Source organism: Mesoplodon densirostris, chromosome 4, assembly GCF_025265405.1.
Source record: "Mesoplodon densirostris isolate mMesDen1 chromosome 4, mMesDen1 primary haplotype, whole genome shotgun sequence".
Taxonomy (NCBI): Eukaryota; Metazoa; Chordata; class Mammalia; order Artiodactyla; family Ziphiidae; genus Mesoplodon; species Mesoplodon densirostris.
Genome location: NC_082664.1, coordinates 151,122,376 through 151,147,104, shown reverse-complemented (window position 1 = coordinate 151,147,104; position 24,729 = coordinate 151,122,376). Strand labels below are relative to the sequence as shown.

Below are 24,729 nucleotides of genomic sequence, written 5' to 3'. Positions count from 1 at the left end.
CTTATATGGAACTGGCTTCCTCAACATGACAGAAACATGACTGCAAAAGTTCCTATCTTTTGTTGATGTCCTACACTTTCTAATACCAGAGAATAAAACCCCAGATATCTGGTATTTGCTTCAAAATAACATGGAAGGAAAGGAAGCAAGATAAAAGTAGAGCTGAAACAAGGTTGGCCATGAATTGATCATTGATGAAGCTGGTTATTAGGTACATGGGGTTCATTACGCTAGTCTGTCTACTTTTATATATGTTGAAAATTTTCTTTAAATTAAAAAAAAGAAAACCCTTGAGAAGGAATTAGCAATATGTTAGCCTGTCTTGATCCTACTTCTGAATCAAGTCATAGTAACCAGGGGATGTGGTGTACTTGGCAACTCTTATGGTTGGGACTCCAGGGTAGCCAGGGAGGGGCTGTTCTCAAAAGAAAAGGTGGTTCTGTTTCCAGGGGAAAAGGAAGGGAGGAATCCGGGGTAGAGAGGGTCTGCTCCATGCTGGCTCCTGGCTTTATTACCTGCCTCTCCCTTTCCATAGTTCTGAGCATCATCAGACTATCCCAGCTGCATGTCCCATGTGTACCTCTAAGTTGATAGGATCAAAATCAAACTCTTGATCATCTGCAGGGTATTCTTCCCCCATTCAGTGGCTCCAGACAGAAATGTCTGAGTCATATTCAACTGATCCTGCTTCCTCACAATCCCCCTATCTCAGTTTTGTCAATTCTGCCCCTGAAATAATTATGTGGTCCATCTTATCCTCCTTATTCCCAGCTCCACTACCCGAATTCAGAATTCTCCAGCCTCGATCCCACCAAGGCCCATACTATCTCATATGACACAGCACAGCTTCCTACAACACTAACTTAATCATTTCATTCTCTGCTTTGTTGTCCCATGACAACCATAAGGCATTAGGGTCATTCAAAATCTGGCCTTGGGCTTCCCTGGTGGCGCAGTGGTTGAGAGTCCGCCTGCCGATGCAGGGAACACGGGTTCGTGCCCTGGTCTGGGAAGATCCCACGTGCCGCGGAGCAGCTGGGCCCGTGAACCTTGGCCGCTGAGCCTGCGCGTCCGGAGCCTGTGCTCCACAACGGGAAAGGCCACAACAGTGAGAGGCCCGCGTACGGCAAAAAGAAATCTGGTCTTAAACTCCTTTTTTTTTTTTTTTTTTTTTGGCCACTCCACACGGCATGTGGGATCTTAGTTCCCCGACCAGGGATGGGACACGTGCCCCCTGCAGTGGAAGCATGGGGTTTTAACCACTGGACCACCAGGGAAGTCCCCAATAAATATATTTTTTAAAGCTTCTTTCCATTTGTACCCATTGGGGTCTATACACCAGGTACATTTATTCTTCTGTACTTTTGCATATGCTGCTTCTCCTATATGAACACACTGGCCAAATTCTATACGTTTGAGCTTAAAACCCACTTCTTGCACTAAAATCTTCTCTCCCTTCCCCAGCAGAGCTCATTCCTCCTGTGCTGACTTAGGCACCCTTTGTAACAGCACACAGTAATGATCTTTTCTGATTTGCATCCTTTTACCCTCAAGCAGCCACCCAGTTTCAATCATAATGAATGTACCCCCTATACATAAAATAGTGAGTGAATGTCTCAATAAATTTTAAAGCTACAACACAAAATAGGCTCTCTTGATTATAAGGGATCCCCCAACTCTAGTTCAGCCACCCACTGAAGATTGAACTTTGATATAATCAGGTTCAGTGAAAGGGAACTCTCTCCTGACACGCCCATTCTACTTTTGGAGAGCTCTGGTATGTTTCTCCCTTAGACTGACCCTTGAATCCTGCTCTCTGCCACTCATTCTGGGGTCTCCAAGTTCTACCCTAGGAACCGCCAGAAGGACAATCGGACTTTTGAAAGCAGCTCTCATGTTCTTCAGACTAAATATCAAATGTTCAAGGGACTTCCCTGGAGGTCCAGTGGTTAAGATTTGCCTACCAGTGCAGGGGATGTGGGTTCAATCCCTGGTCAGGGAGCTAAGGTCCCACATGCCTCGCGGCCATAAAATCAAAACATAAAACAGAAGCAATAGTGTAACAAAGTCAATAAAGACTTTAAAAAAAGTAGTCCACATTAAAAAAAAATCTTAAAAAAAATTATCAAACGCTCTTTGAAGAATTCTTCAGAAGGCAGGGTGTGAGTAGCTAAGCCTCTGAGCATGCTTCAGCCTGTCTCAAACTATCTGGATGTGTGGCTCCAGACTGCATGCAATACCCAGGTGTGGTCAGATTGGGAACAGGACCTCAACAAGGAAGGAGTGAGAAGGAATGTGAGTGGTATTGAGGGCACACTTGACATTGCATAACACAGTACAGTTTGTCATAGCAATGCTCAGTGGCCCATGATGAAGAATGAAAGAGACAGGTGTTTGTGTTTATCCAGGGCTAGAGACTGGCAAGAGAACAGTCCTGAAGGATCACGGAGAAGAGGACCTCTCTTGCAATCCATTCCATCCAATTATACCATCTTCACGCCATCATCTTGGTCCCCCTGTACCCTGAAGACATTGACATCTAAAGTGAATTTGTTAAAAAAAAAAAGGGGGGGGGAATTCCCTTGTGGTCCAGTGGTTAGGACTCTGAGCTTTCACGGCTGAGGGGCACAGGTTCAATTCCTGGTCAGGGAACTAAGATCCTGCAAGCTGCGAGGTGCGGCCAGAAAAAGAAAAAGAAAAAAAATGAATTTGTTCAGGCTTTCCTCTTTACATTCTCAGGACAGATTGATGTGTTTTTAAAATCTATCTCTTCTCCTTATTTGACACAGTGAAGGATAAGACACTTTTCACGTCATTTTCCTAACAATATGTTGCTTAAAATTGGATAGATTCATGATCCCTTTAATAGAGATTTCATAAGAAAAGAAAATAAACTTTGTCTCATCAGACTTTCAGAAATGAAATGGAATTTCTAAGTCATCTATGGTTAGGGTTCTTGCATAAGTGTGTGAGAATCAGGCTCCAAGGCTGGATGCCATGAAGGAATGGGTTTCCTAGATCTTTACTCTTGGCTGGAAGAGTATGGGGTGGGGGCATTGGGAGGGAATGTGTAAAACTCTCCCTTCCTAGGTTGACTATTTCAAAGAAGAAGAATGGTGGAAATTAAAGCAGGGGTAACTTCTTAGTCATAAAGGAAAAATTTCTGACTATCAGAGTCTTCAAATAACATTTCAACAAAGCCAAACATCAACCTTCTTTGAAATAGCAAACGAACACTTGACTAGGGAAGGAATGCCCCTCAAGAAGGCTGATGACTTCTTATGTCATGGGGACAATATGACCAGATCAGAAGGGCTTTTGACTGAACTTAGAAGAAGAGAGAGAGGGAATTCCCTGGCAGTCCAGTGTTTAGGACTCTGCACTTTCACTGCCAAGGGCTCAGGGAACTAAGATCCTGCAAGCTGTGCGGTGTGGCCAAAAAAAATAAATAATAATTTAAAAAGAAGAAGAAGAAGAAGAGGGAGACAAAAACCTAGAAAACCTGTGAAACCAGGTACTGTGGGAGACAGGTTCAATGTATACAGGAAGAGCCACATGATTCACACAAGAAAATTATTTGAATGATTATATCAATGACACATACAACCTCTGCTGCCTACATAATAATGCACATTTCACTGGTAATGTGGATTTGAGATCACGATGTAGTGTAGTAAATACAATCTTGTAAGAATAGGCTGATTTGGTGTGTTAGGAGCTCAAGATAAGAATATGAGGATTAAAAAGGGTATACACTTTTTAAATGACCAGTTATAAGGGAAACTGGACTAGCGCTGCAGACCCATAGAGCATGACCGTATATTGAGGGCCAGACACTGCACTGGGCCCTGGCAATGTGATGATAATTGAGACAAACCTGGTTCCTGCCCTCTTGGAGCTTACAGTCTAGTGGGGCTGAAGGTAGAGAGGGTGACCTATTTAAGGAATTGAGAGAAGTTTCTTGTGAGGTAGGGAGTAGTTAGAGACAAAGTTAAAGAGCTCAGAGGCCATATGAAGGAGCTTAGACCTTATTCTCATATCAAGGGGATATCATTGCAGGATTCAAAGCAGAGACATGACATGATCAAATTTTATGGGGGACAAGAATTGAGGCAGAGACTAGAAGCTAAGACAGCAATCTAGGCAAGAAAGGATCATAGCCTGGGTTATGGTAGGGATGGATTCAAACACACTTAGGAATTAGAATTGGCAAGACCCAGGTCAATTGGAAATAGTGAAAAAGAAGAAGGAATCAAAGACAGTATAAAAATTTCTGGCTCTGTCATTCACTGAGTTGAAAATATGGGAGGAGGTTCTGGCTCACTGAATGCGGGTTGGGGAAAAAAGCTCGGTTTTGGACATGTTGAGTAGAAGGCATCTGTGGATCATTCAAATGGAGATGTCTGGGAGGCAAGTGGAAGAGCAATTTAAAGATGTGGGGCAGGGACTTCCCTGGTGGTGCAGTGGTTAAGAATCTGCCTGCCAATGCAGGGGACACAAGTTCGAGCCCTGGTCCGGGAAGATCCCACATGCCGCAGAGTAACTAAACCCGTGCACCACAAGTACTGAGCCCATGTGCCACAACTACTGAAGCCTGAGTGCCTAGAGCCTATGCTCTGCAACAAGAGAAGCCACCGCAATGAGAAGCACGCACACTGCAACGAAGACCCATCGCAGCCAAAAAAAAGAAAAAAAAAAAAAAGATGTGGGGCAAGTGGTGGGCTACTATTCATGATTTAGAAGCTGAGATTATCCAGAGAGAAGCCCTCAAAATGATATTATGCATTTGCCCACATCTGTGAAAGAGAATTGGAAGCAGACTGCAGAATATGTACCTTTTTTTTTTAACACCAATTCCATTCATACTTATTTCACAACAACATTTTTTTAAAAATAAATAAATCTATAAGGGTTCAGTGCCCTGGAGGTTTTAGTCTGTCAAAGTAAGAACATAATTGTCTTATTGGGGGACATGGCAAACATCAAGAGCTAAATGGAGAACGGAGATGTCTATTAATATTTCAACAAGAGTTGTATCATTATTGTAAACATTGGAGTCCTAGTTATTGATTTAGAAATTATTGACCTTAAAAGTGTATATCCCTCATCCCTGACTTTTCATTTTTCTTTCTCAGCTACTCAGGTTGGGGAAAAACCTTTCCTAGCATTTTCACTCAGGTGGATTTGCAGAGGGCCCGAGGAACTGTAGAGGTCCAGTGTCTCTTAGAATTGCCAACTGGTGATAAGGTTATATGCTGTAAAGACAGACACAGTGCTCAGGTCAAGAAATTCTCTTGACTTATCAAAACTCTTAAGAATGCATCTCATCATCTCCTGGGCTTAAGCTATATCTCAGAAATAAGTGGGATGCAAATTATTTGACTTGCCTGTTTGCATAAGATGTCCTTGCCATGCTTCAGGGCATACCAGATACAATCATACCATAATTACAGGAGAGCTCTGGGAACTGGCTTCAATTAACCAAGCTTCTTCTCAGTTATTATTATATTATCCATATTTATAGCATTTGACATTTCCACAGTGCTCTTTAATCATACTGTATGTGGGTTGCCTTAATCTAAATCTTTCAACATACTTGGGATACTGGCTGTTCCTGTTCTCTGGATCTTCCAGATGGAGAAACTAGGCATGGACCAGTATCCAATGATAGAATCTGAGAGTTAGTCCCAAGTCATTTGGACAGGCCAGGGGTGGTTAAGCATTCACACCGAAAAGCAAAGTCCTGCTGGGTAATGTTGGGTAGGTCAATGGGATGCTAAGACATGGGAGTAAAGGCAAGAAGACACTGTCTTTAGTTCAAAGGTCTGAGGACTGGACTTGCCCAGCAACAGCAATGGAATCTCTGGAGCCAAGTGTCCTGGCAACCACTATTTTATCAAGGCAAGAGCTGTTGTAGTGCTTCTGCTACCATTAAGCTGAGTTAACTCTGACTTCTTTGCTCCTTCTTCCTTGGGTCTAATAGTTCTCTAGGCTCTCTTGGCTGGACAGTGGAGCTTGGGGCAGGGAAGGGAGGGTTGTCTGAATATGAGATACTGAATATAGGACCCCACAAGCCATGTGGGATGGCCAAAAAAAAAAGGACCAAGGTCAGGACAAGCATTCTGGGCTGTCCGGTCAAAGGAGTGGGTAACAAGAGAATCTGTAAGGGGTTCGATGGGAGGGAAGAAGAAGGGTGAAGGAACAGGAAGTTGCAGTCAGGGAAAGGAATGACAAACTCCCGGGAAATGAAACGGGGCCACGTGATAACAAGGGCCAGATGGTGACGTTTAGGTCAGAAGAGATGAGGCAACAGAGAATTGTGAGGTCAGGCTCTTCACCTGGAGTGCTGTCACTGTGAGCACCACCTTCATCATAGGGAAGGGAGGCAGAGAAGGGAGGAGAGAAGGAGGGTAAACCCGCTGCAAAAGAAAAATCCACCGCGGAGCAGAAAAGCCCATCCCTGGGCTAGGCAGGTACCAACACTGTGAAAGCCCATGCAACCAGATAATATGGACTCCAAGAGAGAAGAAGGAATGGTTCTTGAGGCTGGGGTGTGGGTTATCTTGTTCATCTTTGTATTTCCTGCAGAAAGCACCATATTTCTGGCACATAGTAAGTCTTGGTAGAGCTCTGCTTAACTCAATTGTAATAAAATTATTTTGTTCTCATGTGAATGGAAAATTACTTTATCTTTGGAATGTTAATTTTTGAAGAATCTTAAACAAGCCAGAACATTTTCATTATTCTAAAGTACTTTCTTTCCTCCTTTTCTTCCCCCTGTTTGGTTTATAATAACCTTTATTATTCCTTTTAAGTTATAAAATAAAACATGCCCAGAACTAAAAGAATATACACATCTACCAGAAATAACCAACCAACCAACCAAACCAAAACAAAACCCCCGTAATCTCATTGACCAGTGATTTTTTTTCTGGGCCTAAAATTTTAAAGTATATTTACATATTGTTGTACATATTTTTGTGTTGTTTTCACTCAAAATATTGTGGATATTTTCCTATGAGAACAAATATGGTTCTTTCATTTCACCTTTTTTTTTTTTTTTGCGGTGCATGGGCCTCTCACTCTTGTGGCTTTTCCCACTGCGGAGCATAGGCTCCGGATGCGCAGTCTCAGCGGCCATGCCTCACGGGCCTAGCCACTCCGTGGCATGTGGGATCTTCCCAGACCGGGGCACGAACCCGTGTCCCCTTCATCGGCAGGGGGACTCTCAACCACTGCACCACCAGGGAAGCCCCTCATTTCAGTTTTAATGGCACATATTGGTCTATTGCCTGAATGTGCTACTATTTTCTTTTCTAGACTTTGATGTTCTCAATGTTTTGCTTTGCTTTGTTTGCCATTCTAAACTATGCTGTCATAAACATCCTAGTATTTAAAAATCTATGCACAAAATGGATTATTTCTTTAGGCTAAATTTCGACATGAATTACTTGATTACAAATTTGACATGTTTTAAGCATTTTGATATATATTGTCAAACTTCCTTCCAGAAAGTTATATCAATTAATACTTCCACCAGAAAGTTGTATCTGAGAGTGCTTACTTTTCTATATCATATCCAACAGAGCACTAGTGTTTTTTTATTCCTTTTCCTTTTTTTAATTTGGGTCAATGCAAGAAGGTTAAAAGTAAACTTTTAAATTTTGCTTTTTTTTTTTTTTTGCGATACTCGGGCGTCTCACTGTTGTGGCCTCTCCTGTTGAGGAGCACAGGCTCCGGACATGCAGGCTCAGCAGCCATGACTCATGGGATCCTCCCAGACTGGGGCACGAACCCGCATCCCCTGCATCGGCAGGCGGACTCTCAACCACTGTGCCACCAGGGAAGCCCTAAAATTTGCTTTTTTAAACTGAGTCTAAACTTTTTTCATATACTTATTGGTTATTTGTACTCCTTTTTACAAAATGCTTGTTCATATATTTTGTCCATTTTCCCCATTGGGGTGTTTTGTCTTTAAAAAGAAAAATGAATTCATGGCAAATATTTTGGCCTAGCTTTTCAAAATCCTAAAAATCAAAAAAATGTAAATTTTTTATTATGGGAAATTTGCAATATATACAAAAGTAGAGACTCGTATATGAAACCTTCATGTACTCATCGACTCAGCACCCAGATTCAACAATTATCAACTCATAGCTAATCAATCTTGTTTCCTTTTTTTTTCTTCTATTTCTTTCTTTTTCTTTTCTTTTTTTTTTTTGGTAGCAAATCTTCAACATCATCTCATTTCATCTGTAAATATTTCAGTATATAGAAGACCGAAAATTATGTAGTCGAATCACCAATTTTTTCCTTTGTGGTTTTTGTCTTTGGTATTAAGCTCAAAAATATATAAATTTTCATCTGTATTTTCCAGTTGTCTTTTGGTTTCCTTTTAAAAAATCTTTGATTTTTTTTGATCCATCAGAATTGAACTTTATCTTTCTTTCAAATATTTAACCAATTATCGAAATAAGTTAATATAATCCTACAAATTTGAAATATCAACTTTATCACACCTGAAATATTTACAGACAGCTATATCTGTCCGGTCTTATTCTAGTATTACTGTTTTTTTGAGTATGTTCTAACTTTCATTATTATAAATTCCCTGGAATAACACTATAGATCAATCATTCATGTACACTGTTTTCATGTGCAATTATCCAAAATTCTGGGAAAAAAACAAAAACAGAACCTTAAAATTAAAGCCTTGATATTGTTCATTATCACCTTAAAATTAGATTTGCAAGCTCAGCATATGAAAGGCTGTTCCTTCCCACTTCCCATTAAAAAAAATCACTTATAGGGGCTTCCCTGGTGGCGCAGTGGTTGAGAATCTGCCTGCTAATGCAGGGGACACGGGTTCGAGCCCTGGGCTGGGAGGATCCCACATGCCGCGGAGCAACTAGGCCCGTGAGCCACAACTACTGAGCCTGCGCATCTGGAGCCTGTGCTCCGCAACGAGAGGCCGCGATAGTGAAAGGCCCGCGCACTGCGATGAAGAGTGGCCCCCGCTTGCCACAGCTAGAGAAAGCCCTCGCACAGAAACGAAGACCCAACACAGCAAAAATAAATAAATTAATAAACTCCTACCCCCAACATCTTCTTAAAAAAAAAAAAAAAAAAAAAAAAAAAAAAAAAAAAAAAATCACTTATATAACCTAACTATATAACATCTTTGCACATTAAAAAAGCAATTAGGGCTTCCCTGGTGGTGCAGTGGTTGAGAGTCTGCCTGCCGATGCAGGGGATACGGGTTCGTGCCCCGGTTCGGGAAGATCCCACATGCCGCGGAGCGGCTAGGCCCGTGAGGCATGGCCGCTGAGACTGCGCGTCCGGAGCCTGTGTTCTGCAACGGGAGAGGCCACAACAGTGAGAGGCCCTCGTTACACACACACACACACACACACACACACACACACACACACACACACACAAAGCGATTAGAAATTACTAGAAATTGAATTCCAATAACTAGTAAATATGTTTTGGATTCCTATTACATGCTAGGACATAATGTTTGGTGCTGATTTTACAGGGGAAAGCAAGATGGACACAGTTCCTATCTTCAAGTAGCTTACCAAGTCCAAATTCTGTGATCAATTTCAGGGACTCTGGACCTCCTATTAAGAATCCGTGAATAGGTGATAGGATGAGACTAGTTAGAAATGCATGTCTGAGGACCTAATCATCCATGAGAAGAATGGAACTGTGAAAACACCTATCTGTGGGTTGCTGGTGTTTTATTTCTTTCAATCCTTATCTCTGAAGTGCTTTCTCAGCATTTCATGGATCTCCGGAGCTCTCCCCAGCTGGGTTCCAGTGACCTCATTTACAACACTTTTGATAAGAGCCCTCAGGATGAAAAAGGTTCTGGGAAAAGATACTTTGCCTCCAAAAGCTTTTAGTTGAATGGTGGGCCCTTCCCCTAATTAACACTGGCTTAGATTTCCTGGAATTGCCTCAAGTGTCATCTATACTATTTTCAAAATTATAAGCTTGATTTTCTTCACATTTCCAATGCATTTAATAGATGTCGTCTCAAAAATCTATCCCCTCTTCAGGCATACTTTAATATTTTTTTTAAATGGGGGAAAAAGCAGGATTCAGGTATAACTGTTCCATTGTTGATCAACAAATATTCTTTGATTTTATTGAGAAAGCAGTTAAGAACAACGTAAGATCTTTTGCTTTTGATTCCTGAATCCGATTCCTAATTACTGCATTAGGCTACAGGTAACAAAATACTCAACTACAGTTACATAAAGTGACTAATCATTCTCACAGAATAAGAAGCCACCAAGATGAAGGCAAAGCTGGGCAGCTATTCAACGATGCCATGAAGGATCTAGAATTTTATCTTTCTTCTCCACCATCTTCAACTATGAAATTCACCCTCATAGTGGCAAGGTGGCTCCCATAGCTCTAATAATAATAATGCCTGCAACCCAAGTGGGAACCAAGGGAAAGGGCAAAGAAACATTCCAGATGAGTCTGGCTCTGTTAAGTCTTTCCAGAAGCTCTGCAAAACTTTCCACATAGAGACTATTAGCCAGAACTGTGTCCTGTGGCCATCGTCACAGCAGGGGAGGCCAGGTGACTGTGCGTCTTAACTGGGAGCATTGTTACCCAGAACAAAACCTGAGCTCTGTTAATAAGAAAGATGGGGAGAATGCCACAACTCCTTAGACAGAGGACGTGTGTAGTCTATTCCTGCAGGGGGTTGCTGGCATGGGCTTTGGACTTCTGTGTCTTCCTCAAAGCCTGTCCTTCAATAATACTGCCCAAAACAGAAGGTACAGTCTTGATCTCTTGAAGCACTCACTAAATCACTCACTCATTCTTTACTTGATCAATTTAATAAATATTTACTGAGCATCTTCTTTTAGCTAGGCATGGAAGAAACAGTGGTGACCAAAATAGGTATGATCCTTGCCTTCACAGAGCATCCAGTCCTAAATTTAAAAAAAGAAAAGCAAAGCAAAAGTAAAACAAGGCACTCATTTTTTTTTTTTTTTTTTTTTTCCCCAATTTGGCTGTGCCACACAGCTTGCGGGATCTTAATTCCCCGACCAGGGATTGAACCAGGGCCTTGGCAGTGAAAGCACCGAGTCCTAACCAGTGGACGGCCAGGGAATTCCTGGGGAGTAATGTATCTTAGATTTCTCTTTTACCTTCCATCGAAACCACCATATTCAGTTTTGTTTTGTTTTTTAATTTTAGTTATTTATTTATTTTTGGCTGTGTTGGGTCTTCGTTTCTGTGCGAGGGCTTTCTCTAGTTGCAGCAAGGGGGGGCCACTCTTAATGGCGGTGCGCGGGTCTCTCACTATCGCGGCCTCTCTTGTTGCGGAGCACAGGCTCCAGACGCGCAGGCTTAGTAATTGTGGCTCATGGGCCTAGTTGCTCCGCGGCATGTGGGATCTTCCCAGACCGGGGCACGAACCCGTGTCCCCTGCATTGGTAGGCAGATTCTCAATCACCGCGCCACCAGGGAAGCCCCATATTCAGTTTTGAAGCATAAATATCCTCCTCTTATGGTCAGTGAAAAATGAATCATTCTCCTCTACACTGCTGACACAATTGAGGCCATCTCGAGCCACTCAAAATCAAGCGGACTGATCTGGAAGAAAAGTTCAATGTGTAAAGGGCCAATATTAAGTAATAGAGACCAAGGCATTTAGCTACTTGGAATATCGTTTAGTTTACTGACCCAGACTGGCTTAGCAGGATGCAGAGTTAGTCTGAGCAGCAGACCGATGAACTTGTTGAGGGCAGGAGGGACTGTGTCTTAGCCACCTTTTCATTCTGCACATCAACTCAGTGACTGAATCATGGTAAGTAGCTAGTAAATACGTTTGCTGATCTAGACGCAAACTTACATCTTTCTCTACTAAAATATAGGAAGAGCCAAAGAGACATTTTTTTTTTTTTGCTGTACGCGGGCCTCTCACTGTTGTGGCCTCTCCCGTTGCGGAGCACAGGCTCCGGTCGCGCAGGCTCAGCGGCCATGGCTCACAGGCCCAGCCGCTCTGTAGCATGTGGGATCCTCCTGGACCGGGGCACGAACCCGTGTCCCCCGCATCGGCAAGCGGATTCTCAACCACTGCGCCACCAGGGAAGCCCCAGGGAAGCCCCAGGGAAGCCCCCAAAGAGACATTCTTTAAGGTCAAAGTGAACAGCTAGTAATCCCCGACTTTTGCATTCTATAGGGCAAATTTATTCTTCCTGTGCTGCATGTTGAAGTTCTCCAACCAATATGCCAAGGCACGCTGCCACATTTGTTGTGGGTGTGAGAGGTGTGCAGATATTGAACCCCTTCTGTCTGGGGAGGCTGAGCCCCCCGGGTGGGAGGGGGCATTGTCTCAAGGGGCCACACAAACTTGACCATGACTGTATGTGGCATGGGCTGAGAACCATTTGGGAGCTCTATTCTATGGCACAAAATTTTGGTTTTAGGTGAAACTTCATGAAGTGTGAATAACTTAAAAACAGACTTCAAATACATAGTTTGAACAGTCTTTGTCAACCAGATTTTTCTTTAGCCAAGTTTTTGAATAGTTCAAAAACATCTAAAAATCATTTTGGTGAAGACATGGTCTTTTGAAACCAGGTCCTGAAGGTTATTGAAATCAATATGGGCAATTTCATTTAAAAGAGGGTCTCAATTTAATATTCCCACAAACCTGAACCAACATACTCTCCAGGGAAATAAATGCTCTTCGTTTGTTTTTTTTAAACATCTTTATTGGAGTATAATTGCTTTACAATGGTGCGTTAGTTTCTGCTGTATAACAAAGTGAATCAGCTATACGTATACATATATGCCCATATCTCCTCCCTCTTGCATCTCCCTCCCACAATAAATGCTCTTTGAATCCACCTCTGTGTAGCCTTCCAAGAGGATGAAAATAAAAACCAGGCTTTTATTTATTTACTTATTTATTTATTGGTATTATACTCCGTGACACTCCACAAATCCTTTAGGGATGTAAAAAAACAAGTATATGACTTTAAAATTTTCCTAACAATATTAACACTACTACCTCCAGGCCATCTGGAATATAAAGTCGGTCTCTTCCATCAGCTGCACGTTAGACACACCTACTTGGGACTCTCACTCTTTCATGAACTGCTATGCTATTCAAGTCCCATCAAAAGACATGAGGAGAGCAGTACTGGAGAAAGACTGACCAAGGGGCATGTTAAACACTTTTTCATTTCAGTTCCCCAAATTCTATTTTATTCTGAATAAGACTAGGGAGTAACACACTTGGCTATCACATTACCTTCCCAAAGAAATATCACCATGGAACCAGGATTCAAAACCATTTCCTTAGCTTTTACAGGGATTTGGGGTTTTTTTGTTTGTTTTGTTTTGTTTTGAATGCATGGGGAAAAGTGTTCTGAGTCTTCTGCCAATACTCTAAATTGTAAGGTACTTGAGAGCAGGGACTGTCTTATCTTTATAGCTTCAGCACAGAAGTTCTAACATCTTAGGTGCTGTGAGCATGAAAAACATTACATCAGTATATGCTGAATACAAGAAACAAAGTGCCCAAACAGTAGCAAGTTATAAAGCTTTTTAGAAAGGGAAACCTAATTTCCAGAAGATAAAATGTGGTTTGGGGTGAAACATCACCAAGTGCAAATAATGTTAAAATAAGACTTCAAATATTTAGTCTGAACAGGCTTTGCCAACCAAGTTTTCTTTAGCCCAGGTTTGTTTTTGTTTTTTTTTTTTTTTTTTTTTTTTGCGGTATGCGGGCCTCTCACTGTTGTGGCCTCCCCCGTTGCGGAGCACAGGCTCCGGACGCGCAGGCTCCGGACGCGCAGGCTCAGCGGCCATGGCTCACGGGCCCAGCCGCTCCGCGGCATATGGGATCCTCCCAGACCGGGGCACGAACCCGTATCCCCTGCATCGGCAGGCGGACTCTCAACCACTTGCGCCACCAGGGAGGCCCTAGCCCAGGTTTTTGGACAGTTTCAAAAACATTTAAAAACTATTAATATTTTAGTGAAGAAATAATCTTTTAAAAGCAGGTCCTGAAGGTTATAGAAATCAGTATGGGGACTTCCCTGGTGGTGCAGTGGTTAAGAATCTGCCTGCCAATGCAGGGGACACGGGTTCGATCCCTGGTCTGGGAAGATCCCACATGTAGCAGAGCAACTAAGCCTGCGCTCTAGAGCCCGTGAGCCACAACTACTGAGCCCGCGAGCCACAACTACTGAGCCTGTGTGCCGCAACTACGGAAGCCTGTGCGCCTAGATCCCGTGCTCCGCAACAAGAGAAGCCACCACGATGAGAAGCCCGCGTACTGCATCGAAGAGTAGTCCCCGCTCACCACAACTAGAGAAAGCTCGTGTGCAGCAGTGGAGACCTACCTAACACAGCCAAATAAAGAAAGAAAGAAAAAAGAAATCAGTATGGGTAAATTCATTTAGATGAAGGTGCTCAAAAATACACCTTCCACAAAAGCCACAACGATAGTTTAAATTCTCCTGGATGTCTGTGAGTTAAAACAACGGATCCAGAGTGGTGATGCTGGCAACCTCCTTGTGTTTAGCTGCCCTGCTGGCAGTCCAGGAAGGGTATCTCCTGTCAATTCCTGAAAGGGAATTTAGCTGCCAATTCAGGAGGAGAAAGGAAGGATAGAAGGCTCTGCAAAGTTGGCACTGGAGCTTACTCAGTCTCAAGGCACTGAGAGTAATATTTGGAGGGGGAAAAAAATCACTTAAAGGTGCATGCCAAGATTACAATGGATTTAAATCATTATAAAATCTTTCCTGATTAAGACTATTAAAAATCCGGGACCCGAGAAACAAGCTTTGAGGAACTAGCACTGTAAAGGACGCCTAGCTGCTACTAGAAAACCTACTGCCCGTGGGATTAGAAATGACAACGGCCACGTGATATATTGCTAACTATACAGTGCGGCCCTGTTATAGTAGCTGACTTTTATAGATACAGGGATTTACTAAAGGCCCAGTCATGCCCCTAGGAAAGCAATACTGTGGCTACATATGCAGAAACAGCCTCCTGTAACAGGGAAATACAGCGATCGCCGCTCTGTCCTACACCACCGGTACCCTTTATGGTCCTGAGACTTCGGGAAGAGGCAGTTCAGAAAGCACCATGGACCCAAAGAGTCAAGTATTTCAGGTTCATTCCAACTCTCTTCCACTCGTTAAATTTTCAATAGATTCCCAAGAACCTCCATGCATGAGAAAACTTGGATTTGAGGAAGGGAATTCCAGGGGGAGGGGAGAGAGGGGAATGGTCCGATCGGGGAGGATACCCGCGCCACTTCCACTGTCCGGCCTGGGGATCGGCCCACCTGCCCCACGTGCCTAAGCCCGGGTGCCCCGCTCCTCCGGGTCCCTGCGCTCCCGGAGAGCCCCTGTCGGCCCCAGGTCGTGCTTCCCAGGGGGCTAAAGGAGCCGGCGCCTCCTCCAGGGCCCCCTCTGGGGATCTGCCCCCTTGTCCCCCACGCAGACACCTAAGCCGGGCGCCCCATGCTCCGGGCCCCGGTCCGTCCCGGGAAGGAGGACTCGCTTCCCAGGCCAGAGCAGGTGCCCGCGCCCTCACACGCGGAGTCGGGGGAGGTGGCCGGGGAGCCCCGCCCAGATGCCGAGCCCTGCGCCGGGGCCCGGCCGGGGCGCGGGCTCTCGGTAACCCGGAAGTGGCGGCGGCGGGCGTGCGGGAGCGGGGGCCGGGGGGCGGTGCGCTCCAGCCGGCATGGCCGCCGCCGCCCGCTTTGTGTGCCGCGCGCGGGCCCCAGCCGCCCGCGCCTCGCCCGGCCCGCGGGGCCGCCGCTGACCCGCCCCGACTCTAAGCTCGGCGCCCGCCGGGCCGGCCCCGCCTCCCTCCTCCTGCACTTCCCCTCCCCCCGTCCTCCTGCCGCCGGGCGGGCGGGCAGCAGCCACCCTCCGTGCTCTGCTCGCGCGCTCCTCGCCGCGCGCCCGCCCGCCCTCGCACCCGAGCCAGCCTGCCTGCCTGCCTGCCGTACCGGCGGCGGCGGGCTCGAGGCCGCCCCGATGCCCGAGCCAGGCCCCAGGATGAACGGCTTCTCGCTGGGCGAGCTGTGCTGGCTCTTCTGCTGCCCGCCCTGCCCAAGCCGCATCGCCGCCAAGCTGGCCTTCCTGCCGCCAGAGCCCACCTACACGGTGCTGGCGCCCGAGCAGCGCGGCCCCGGCGCCCCCGCCCCGGCCTCGGCGCCCGCCGCCGCCGCCGCCGCCGCGGCCCAGCCGGCGCCGCAGCAGCCTGAGGAGGGCGCGGGCTCGGGGCCCGGCGCGTGCAGCCTGCACCTGAGCGAGCGCGCCGACTGGCAGTACTCGCAGCGCGAGCTGGACGCCGTCGAGGTCTTCTTCTCGCGCACGGCCCGGGACAACCGGCTCGGCTGCATGTTCGTGCGCTGCGCGCCCTCCAGCCGCTACACGCTGCTCTTCTCGCACGGCAACGCCGTGGACCTCGGCCAGATGTGCAGCTTCTACATCGGCCTCGGCTCGCGCATCAACTGCAACATCTTCTCCTACGACTACTCGGGCTACGGCGTCAGCTCGGGCAAGCCCTCCGAGAAGAACCTCTACGCCGACATCGACGCCGCGTGGCAGGCGCTGCGCACCCGGTGAGCCCGGCGGCGGTCGCCAGGCCTGGCCTGCCACTGCGGGGAGGCGGGCTGGGGGTCCCCTGGGGGCCTCTGGGGCGGCCTGAGAGGAAAGGGGCCCCTCGTCCGGGGCTGTGGGCGAGCAGAGACCCCCTCCACCCCACCCGCCGCCCCGTGGCCGCCGTGGATTCTCTTTTCTTCTCGCTCCCTGGCTTTCTCTCACCCCCTCCAAAAACTCCTCCAGCCCTCGGTTTCCTGGAGAGTTCGGATTCGGAGGATTTTGCCTGCTTTGGCGCGCCCGGGTGCCCTCGATCCACCGGCTGGGTCTTTTGTGGTTCTGGTCACCGCAAGTGGCAACGTTGGGGTGCTTAAATACCGGGCAGAAACAGCTTGGTTCGCGTTTAGTTTGTGTGAGCTGGCAGCCAGAGGCTGGAGGTCCTCAGGCTGAAGTGACCTTGGGCAAGGCGCGCGAGTCTCATACCTCCGTTTCCTTCCTTGTAAAATCAGGGGGCGAGTCGGGAAGACTTCCCAAAGACGTTCCGGTTGTAAAGTGCTCGGCGGGGCCGTGTCTGGGCATCCGTGGAGGTAGCCGGAGGGTCGGGTGGTGTGAAGTTTGCCTCCTGGTGGGGCTGAGTAGCTGGCATTGCGGGCAGGGAGTTAGCTCGTGCCTGTGGGCCTGGCATCTTCCTCAGAGCCTCAGTAAAAACCCAGGATGAGTTGGAATCTTACGTTACAGGGTTTGGGGAATCTCTTGACCTTGAGTTAGCATTCACAGGAGAACTACAAAGTATTTTATCGAGGGAGGGCCTTTTATGTGCAAGGCAGAAATTGGGGGCGTGGTTTCGGGGCTAGACCTAGTAAGACCAGCAAACAAAACTTGAGTGTTAGTCCGAGTGAGGCAGAAGTCTGGTAAGTGGGCAAGTCGTGTCACCTGTTTGTGCTCCGGTTTGGGTATCTATGATTTTGCCCCAGCCACCTGGTAGCAGGGATGGTGAAAATACCTGAGATCATGTCTCCTGTGACATCCGATTGCTTCAGATGAGAGAGTCCCCAGAATAAGTGTAATTGGCACTGTTATGGCTATTGACACGTATAGTCTTTATCTAAAATGTGTTTGCTCGGCTCATACAGACTGCCAACATTAGTGATTTTTGTCTCCATTCCTGTTCATACATATGCTCATAAATTACCCTGTGACTTTCTGGGAAAATGACTTTTCCAATAGGGAAGTACTTAGGATTTAATATGTTGCTTACTCACGTTCTCCTGAAGTCCTGAAGGAGTTCATTTGGATGATAGCTTTTTGAAAGTGGTTTAGGCTGAGATGGTACCATAGGCAGAGACACTGAGTCAGAATCTACAAGTTAAAAAGCCACCTGTTCCAGTAAAGGGTTTCAAAAGTATGTGTGTCACACACAATCAATAGATTGCTAGAATTTGCTGTTGGTAAAGGTATTAAAAATAAGGGTTGGCATTAGATCTTTTTAAAGTGAAACATTAAAATCCTACCTTGAGTAGGTTTTATGATAAAATTTCTGCAGAACACTGTTCCTGTATGTCCCTGTCTGGATTAGAATGAAATCCTTTCAGATATGCGTGTCTGGATTAGAATGAAATCCTTTCAGATGTAAGGCTAACCCTTTGCACTGAATATGCAGGTGTGTCTGTGTTACAACATACGTGAGGCATAGTTATTTCCTGGAGACTTGTCATATTTAATTTAATTAAGGGCGTTGTTTTAGATAAGGTTAAACTTTGACTTATGTGCGGTATAGCTTAACTTTGCCCAGGATTTATTTAATTTTATACCAGAACTCATGTCTAGATTGAGTTACTCACCTGTAAAATAGGTTAGAGCCTAAAGGCTAAACGAGAATCTTAGGATTTGAAGAAACCTTTCACATCTTCTTGTCCTGTGCTTTTCAAACTTTTTTGGATTGTGACCCCACAATAAGAAACACATTTTACATCTAGATTAAGCGCACACATACACATCTGTGTCTATATATCAGACGCAAATGTCTCACAAACCAATATTTTTGCCTGTGGGCAATACATATACAGACTATGTTCTTTTTTTTAAAAATAAATTTATTTATTTTTGACTGCGTTGGGTCTTTGTTGCTGTGCGTGAGGTTTCTCTAGTTGCGGTGTGCGAGGTTTCTCTAGTTGCGGTGAACGGGGGCTACTCTTCGTTGTGGTGCGTGGGCTTCTCATTGCAGGGGCTTCTCTTGTTGCGGAGCACAGGCTGTAGGCACGCGGGCTTCAGTAGTTGTGGTGTGCAGGCTCAGTAGTTGTGGTGCACGGGCTTAGTTGCTCCGCAGCATGTGAGATCTTCCCGGGCCAGGGTTCGAACCCATGTCCCCTGCATTGGCAGTCAGATTCTTAACCACTGCGCCACCAGGGAAGTCCCACTATGTTCTGTTTTATTTCATATTATTTTTTTTTTTAAAGAAGAAGAAAAAGAATGCTGGTTGTGAAGGACTAAGTTTATTTCCCATATCATTTATGGACACTGTCCTTGTGCACCCTCATTTGACAGAGGACTGGGGAAGAGCAGTAGGTCTCTTGACTGATAGTTTAGTACTCTTTCCACACCATGCAGTCCTATTTATCAGATTTCTCTAGAGGTGCATTTACATGTCTCAGTTATTCTAATAGGCTAGGAGTACTTGACTCAGAAGCTAAGCAGTCCCTTAACCACCTCCTCTCTGCTCTCTGTAGTTTTTCTGCTCTAACCTTGCCTGGAAGATGCCCTTTTCTCTGCCCATGTACAGCTCCGTTCAGGTCATTGCCACGGCAGCAGGACCTCCCCCCCACCCCATGTACCCATTGTTCCGCGGCTGCCTCAGATCCCGTGTTCCACCCCCAGCCTTCATGTCTTCCTTGGGGATCTTTCTCTTTTCTGATCTCCTGATGAGAAGGGACACTCAGAACACTGCTCCGAACACTGAATGGAGAGCCCACCCTATCCTAAATCATCTCCATCTCTGCACTCAGGTGTTATTCCTCCAGGAGGAATGTAAGGTGTGTGTGTCAGTGCTGTGCATCCCCCAAAGTACCCAGCCCAGTACTTGCCCTCCCTCCTCATACTCACACCCGGCCTTTTGTATATGCCCCTTTCCTATACCCTGAACTCTGTATCGTGTCTGGATCCTGACTGGGTTCCGGGACCCTTGGTATTCCTGTGCACCTGGTACTCAGCTCCTTTACCTGCACTTATCACACTGTGTTGCTGTGTCCTGTTGTGTGACTGCATCCCACTAAGCTACAAGTTCCTTGAGGGCAAGGACTCTCTGTCTTCTGTTTTCCCAACAACCGGCAAAGTGCCTTAAGATAAGAGACACTCATTAAATGTTTGTTTAATGGGTTGCACATATGGGTGCCCCATAAATAGATGGCATAGATTCAAATTTTCCTAATTTTCTTAGCGAGTTGCATTTATTTTACCTCTAGGGTTTGGTATCCATGGGCATAACTATAGGCATAGAAAGGGGTTACAATGTATCGGCTTGGGGTCTTATCCACTTTGTATCTATTATATACCCATGTTTGCAACATTGAAGTGTCTGTATTGAACAGAAGAGTAACAATAACCCTTTTGTGTTTCTCTTCCTCCTTTCTCCATTACTATCTGTGCATGCTCTAGTGAGCTGCCCAGTCCTTGATGGAGGACTTCAAACACAAATACTACCAAGTATTTCCATGGGTAAAGGTAGCAAATTCCCTAAATGATGAGCAGTAGAGTGGGCCAGTAATCTAAAATAAGGGTTTGGGGAGGAAGCAAATTCCAAGGCAAAAAAGGTGGTCATTGCTATTTGGCCAATAGATGATTATTTTAAGCATTTGAAAAATGACTGAAAAGGGTGTAGAAGAGAGGTAGGATTTGAAAGAGCCAGGGAGAGCATGGACTCAGCATAGAAGAAGTAAGTTGGTGTTTTATTAGGTTCGTACAGCTGTAGCAAAGTACCATAGACTGGGTGGCTTAAAAGAAACAAAAATTTCTCAGTTCTGGAGGCTGGATGTCTGAGATCAGGGTACCAGCATTGTCAGGCTCTGGTGAAGACCCTGTTTCTGGTTGCAGACTTCTCATCGTTTTCTCACATGGTGGAAGGGGCAAGGGAGCTTTCTTGGGCTGGTTTATAAGGGCACTAATCCCATTCATACGGGTTCCACCTTCATGACCTAGTCACCTTTCAAAAACCCCACCTCCTAATAACATCACCCTGTGGGTTAGGTTTCAACATATGGGACACGTGCATGCATGCATGCACGTGTGCACGTGCACGCACGCACACACACACAAACACATTATTCAGCCTACCGGCGGTTGGTTTTATTTATTTTATTTTTAAAATTAATTAATTTATTTTTTGGCTGCATTGGTTGCTGTGCGCGGGCTTTCTCTAGTTGCAGCGAGCGGGGGCTCCTCCTCATTGTGATGCGCAGGCTTCTCATTGCAGTGGCTTCTCTTGTTGCAGAGCACAGGCTATAGGCGCACGGGCTTCAGTAGTTGTGGCACGTAGGCTTAGTACTTGTAGCTTGTGGGCTCTAGAGTAGTTATGGTGCACAACTTAGTGGCTTAGTTGCTCCGTGGCTTGTGGGATCTTCCCGTACCAGGGCTCGAACCCGTGTCCCCTGCATTGGCAGGCGGATTCTTAACCCCTGTGCCACCAGGGAAGCCCCTCGGCAGTTGGTTTTAGAACAGAGAGAGACAGCTGAGAATCTAAACATGGTGGAGGCCTTGAAGGTTAGGGCATGTTTTACATTTGAGTTACTAATACACCTTATAAGCATGTTGTGAATCCAAGCAATTGAGGGAATGAATTGGAATCACTTAGAAATATTTGTAGAAAGGACATTGTGAAAATCAGTATAGCCTTATCGGAGAGTAGTGTTGTAATTTGAGCTGGTGTGATTAATTTGTGCAGTAAAGGCTGCCTGTTGGTTAAGGTGGAATTAAGTAGGCGGATTAAGCCTCCTCAGCACACATGCTTCAGGGGTCTTCTCGGAGGTGAGCTGATTTAGGCTGCAGAATTGGGACCTGTGATTCAAGAGGGAGTGAATCAAGCTGATTTGAAGGTGTGAACCCAAACAAGCAAATAACCCAGAGAATGAGGTGTCAGTTAGACAGAGAGAGTTTTGGCTGGAACATTTTAATCTAGAGAAACAGGAGAGTAGAGGCATTTACGATTCAATATGTTATTAGTGTTTCCCATCAGCATTCACAGAAGTTGTTTTGTGCAAAGACTGTGCACGGGAGAGGCATTTGGTAACACTGGCAGAGAAACTGACCTAATCAGAGAAAGCACATGCAGAGAGAGGAAGGTAAATAAGAACTTTCAGGGAATTCCCTGGCCGTCTCTTGGTTAGGACTCTGCGCTTTCATTGCCAGGACTGGGGTTCGATCCCTGATCAGGGAACTAAGATGTAAGATCCCGCAAGCCGAGAGGCTGGGGTTAAAAAAAGAACTTTAAATGCCTAGGTACAAAAGGCAAGTTACAAGAGACTTACTATTTCTTTCACTCATTCATTCTTTCAACTAATAAACCATTAACCATTGAACACATATATTGATACTGTGATTGTACCAGACCCTAAGGTTTGCTTGAGTATCGTTAATCTCAAACTGTTTCTTTTTTTTGTGAAAGGTTGGACTAAATTTTAGAGGCGTTTTGAATATGTTGCCATGTGTTACTCTTTTATAACTTTTGCATCTGTGATTCATAGGGTCCATAATTGGAAAATCCCTAAGTCATGGGAAGGCTGTCGTGGATATCCTCAGGTAGTGAGAGCCTTGAAAAGCACCTTCTTCTGTTGGTTGTGAATGTTGTTTACAGTATGACTCGGGATGGATTTCTCCTGGGAGCAGCAAAACAGTTACTACTTTCCTGAGATTGTTGAATTTAATGAACTAACTTCTTTATTCTCAGTTTTCTCAGAGGGAATTAATTCTACGGTGCCATTAAAGGAAGAATGCTCATGATTTCTTCCTGAGTTTGACTGATTAGTGACCAGGAAAACAGAATGTGTTATAAATAATGTGTTATGTGAATGCACAACGATCTTTCTAGAATGGAAATAGAATATCAGCTTGCAGTTCAAGGCAGTCAGTGTGAAAATATCCCATTAGGAAGAACGGACCTCCTAAGAAGAGACCTTTTGAAACTGACATAGGTGAAGTGTGTTTGGGGGGTTCACTTAGAGCCTTTTCTTTAATGTCCCCACCGCCCTTCTCCAGTGCCCTCGGCCTGTACCTGGTTCTTCAGGCTGCCCTCGCCATGCCATCAGGCAGGATTTCTTTCTCTAGCACAACCAGATTCTGCGCTGTCACCCCTATCCCACCAAAGCTTACTTTCCCATGGTTCTATTTTTTGAGGGGCCTTACTTTCCTCTAGTAACCCAGATGCCAAAGATCTGACAAGCCTTTCCATGTTTCTGTGTTAATGGTCAATAACTCCTTAATGGGTTTTCTCTTCCTGTTTTTATTTAGGGCAATCTTGGAGGCTCAGTTTTCTAAAATTCAGTCTGAAAACTCTACTAGTGAAATGGCATATTGGTGGAAGAGACCCCTCTTTTTTTTTTTTTTTAATTTTCTGAAGAAGTCTTTAGAATGATACTATCCTGAGGTCACTTAGAGCAAACCCTTAAGTTCACTCCCGACCTTCTGCTACTGCTTGCACTTCCCTCCCTCTCTCCAAATTTAGTAACTACTGTACCCATATTAATAACCCTGCATAAGACTCCAGAGTCTGGCTTCAGGAATTTTACTGTTCATCGTGGTAGCAGATTTACCTTCTCTATTGGATATTGCTTACGCTAGTGTTGGAGGCCATAAATCTGCTCTATTTTAAGAAGCTTCGTGTACATAGAGAATGGACTTGAGGACACGGGGAGGGGGAAGGGGAAGCTGGGATGAAGTGAGAGGGGGCATTGACATATACGCACTACCAAATGTAAAATTGGTAGCTAGTGGGAAGCAGCCGCATAGCACAGGGAGATCAGCTTGGTGCTTTGTGACCACCTAGAGGGGTGGGATAGGGAGGGTGGGAGGGAGACGCAAGAGGGAGGGGATATGGGGATATATGTATACATATAGCTGATTCGTTTTGTGATACAGCAGAAACTAACACACCATTGTAAAGCAATTCTACTCCAATAAAGATGTTAAAAAAAAAAAAAAGAAGAAGCTTCAGGTACAAGAATCCAAAGTCTCAAAACAGATACACTTAGGAGATCATGAATTGGATATCAGAATGATTTTTTTTTTCAGGATTGCTTTAAATAATAGGCTTGCTGGGCCTCCCTGGTGGCGCAGTGGTTAAGAGTCCGCCTGCCGATGCAGGGGATACGGGTTCGTGCCCCGGTCTGGGAGGACCCCATATGCCGCGGAGCGGCTGGGCCCGTGAGCCATGGCCGCTGGGCCTGCGCATCCGGAGCCTGTGCTCCGCAACGGGAGAGGCCACAACAGTGAGAGGCCCACATACCGCAAAAAGAAAAAAAAAAAATAAATAAATAAATAATAGGCTTGCTGATTTGTAAAAGACTTAATTTGCGAAAATTAGATGTACACAAAACTTTTTGAACTAGGGAACTTAGTTCTAATTCCAGCAGTCCCTCTAATCCATGATGTCACTTCATGCAGGGAGACGCTCCACACTTCTGCGCTTTACATTCCATTGTTTTAAAAGCAAGGGATTCAACTACAGTAAGTCCGCTACATAAGAACCTTCAAGTTGAGAGCTTTCAAAGATGCGAATGTGCATCTGGTTCCAGCAAGGGACCAGAACCTGTGCCCTCCACGTCAGGTGTGAGTGACGTTGCAGCTTGCCCTCCGTCTCCTGTTGCTGATGATCCTTCAGCTCTACCATCTCCCACCTCCTCTCCCTCCTCCAGTCAGTAACTCTTCTTGCCTGTTCACTCCATGCCAGCCCCTGTAATGTACTACTGTACTTTTCAAGGTACTGTACTGTAAGAGTCAAAATGTTTTCTCTTTTTTGTGTTTCTTTTATGTATTATTTGTGTGAAAAGTATTATAAACCTATTCCAGTGCAGTACTATATAGCCAACTGTATTAGTTGGGAACCTAGGCTAACTCTGTTGGACCTACGAACAAATTG

At 45.4% G+C, this 24,729-nt stretch overlaps 1 protein-coding gene across 1 annotated transcript in view; it reads left to right on the top strand.

The window, feature by feature from the left end:
• The first annotated feature begins 15,790 nt into the window (after positions 1-15,790).
• Positions 15,791-24,729, top strand: part of ABHD17C (abhydrolase domain containing 17C, depalmitoylase) — a 57,208-nt gene continuing 48,269 nt past the window's right edge. Inside the window, exon 1 of the mRNA XM_060095365.1 lies at positions 15,791-16,630. Coding sequence (XP_059951348.1) covers positions 16,041-16,630 — 590 coding nt within the window. The 5' untranslated portion in view covers positions 15,791-16,040. The remainder of the gene's footprint in view (positions 16,631-24,729) is intronic.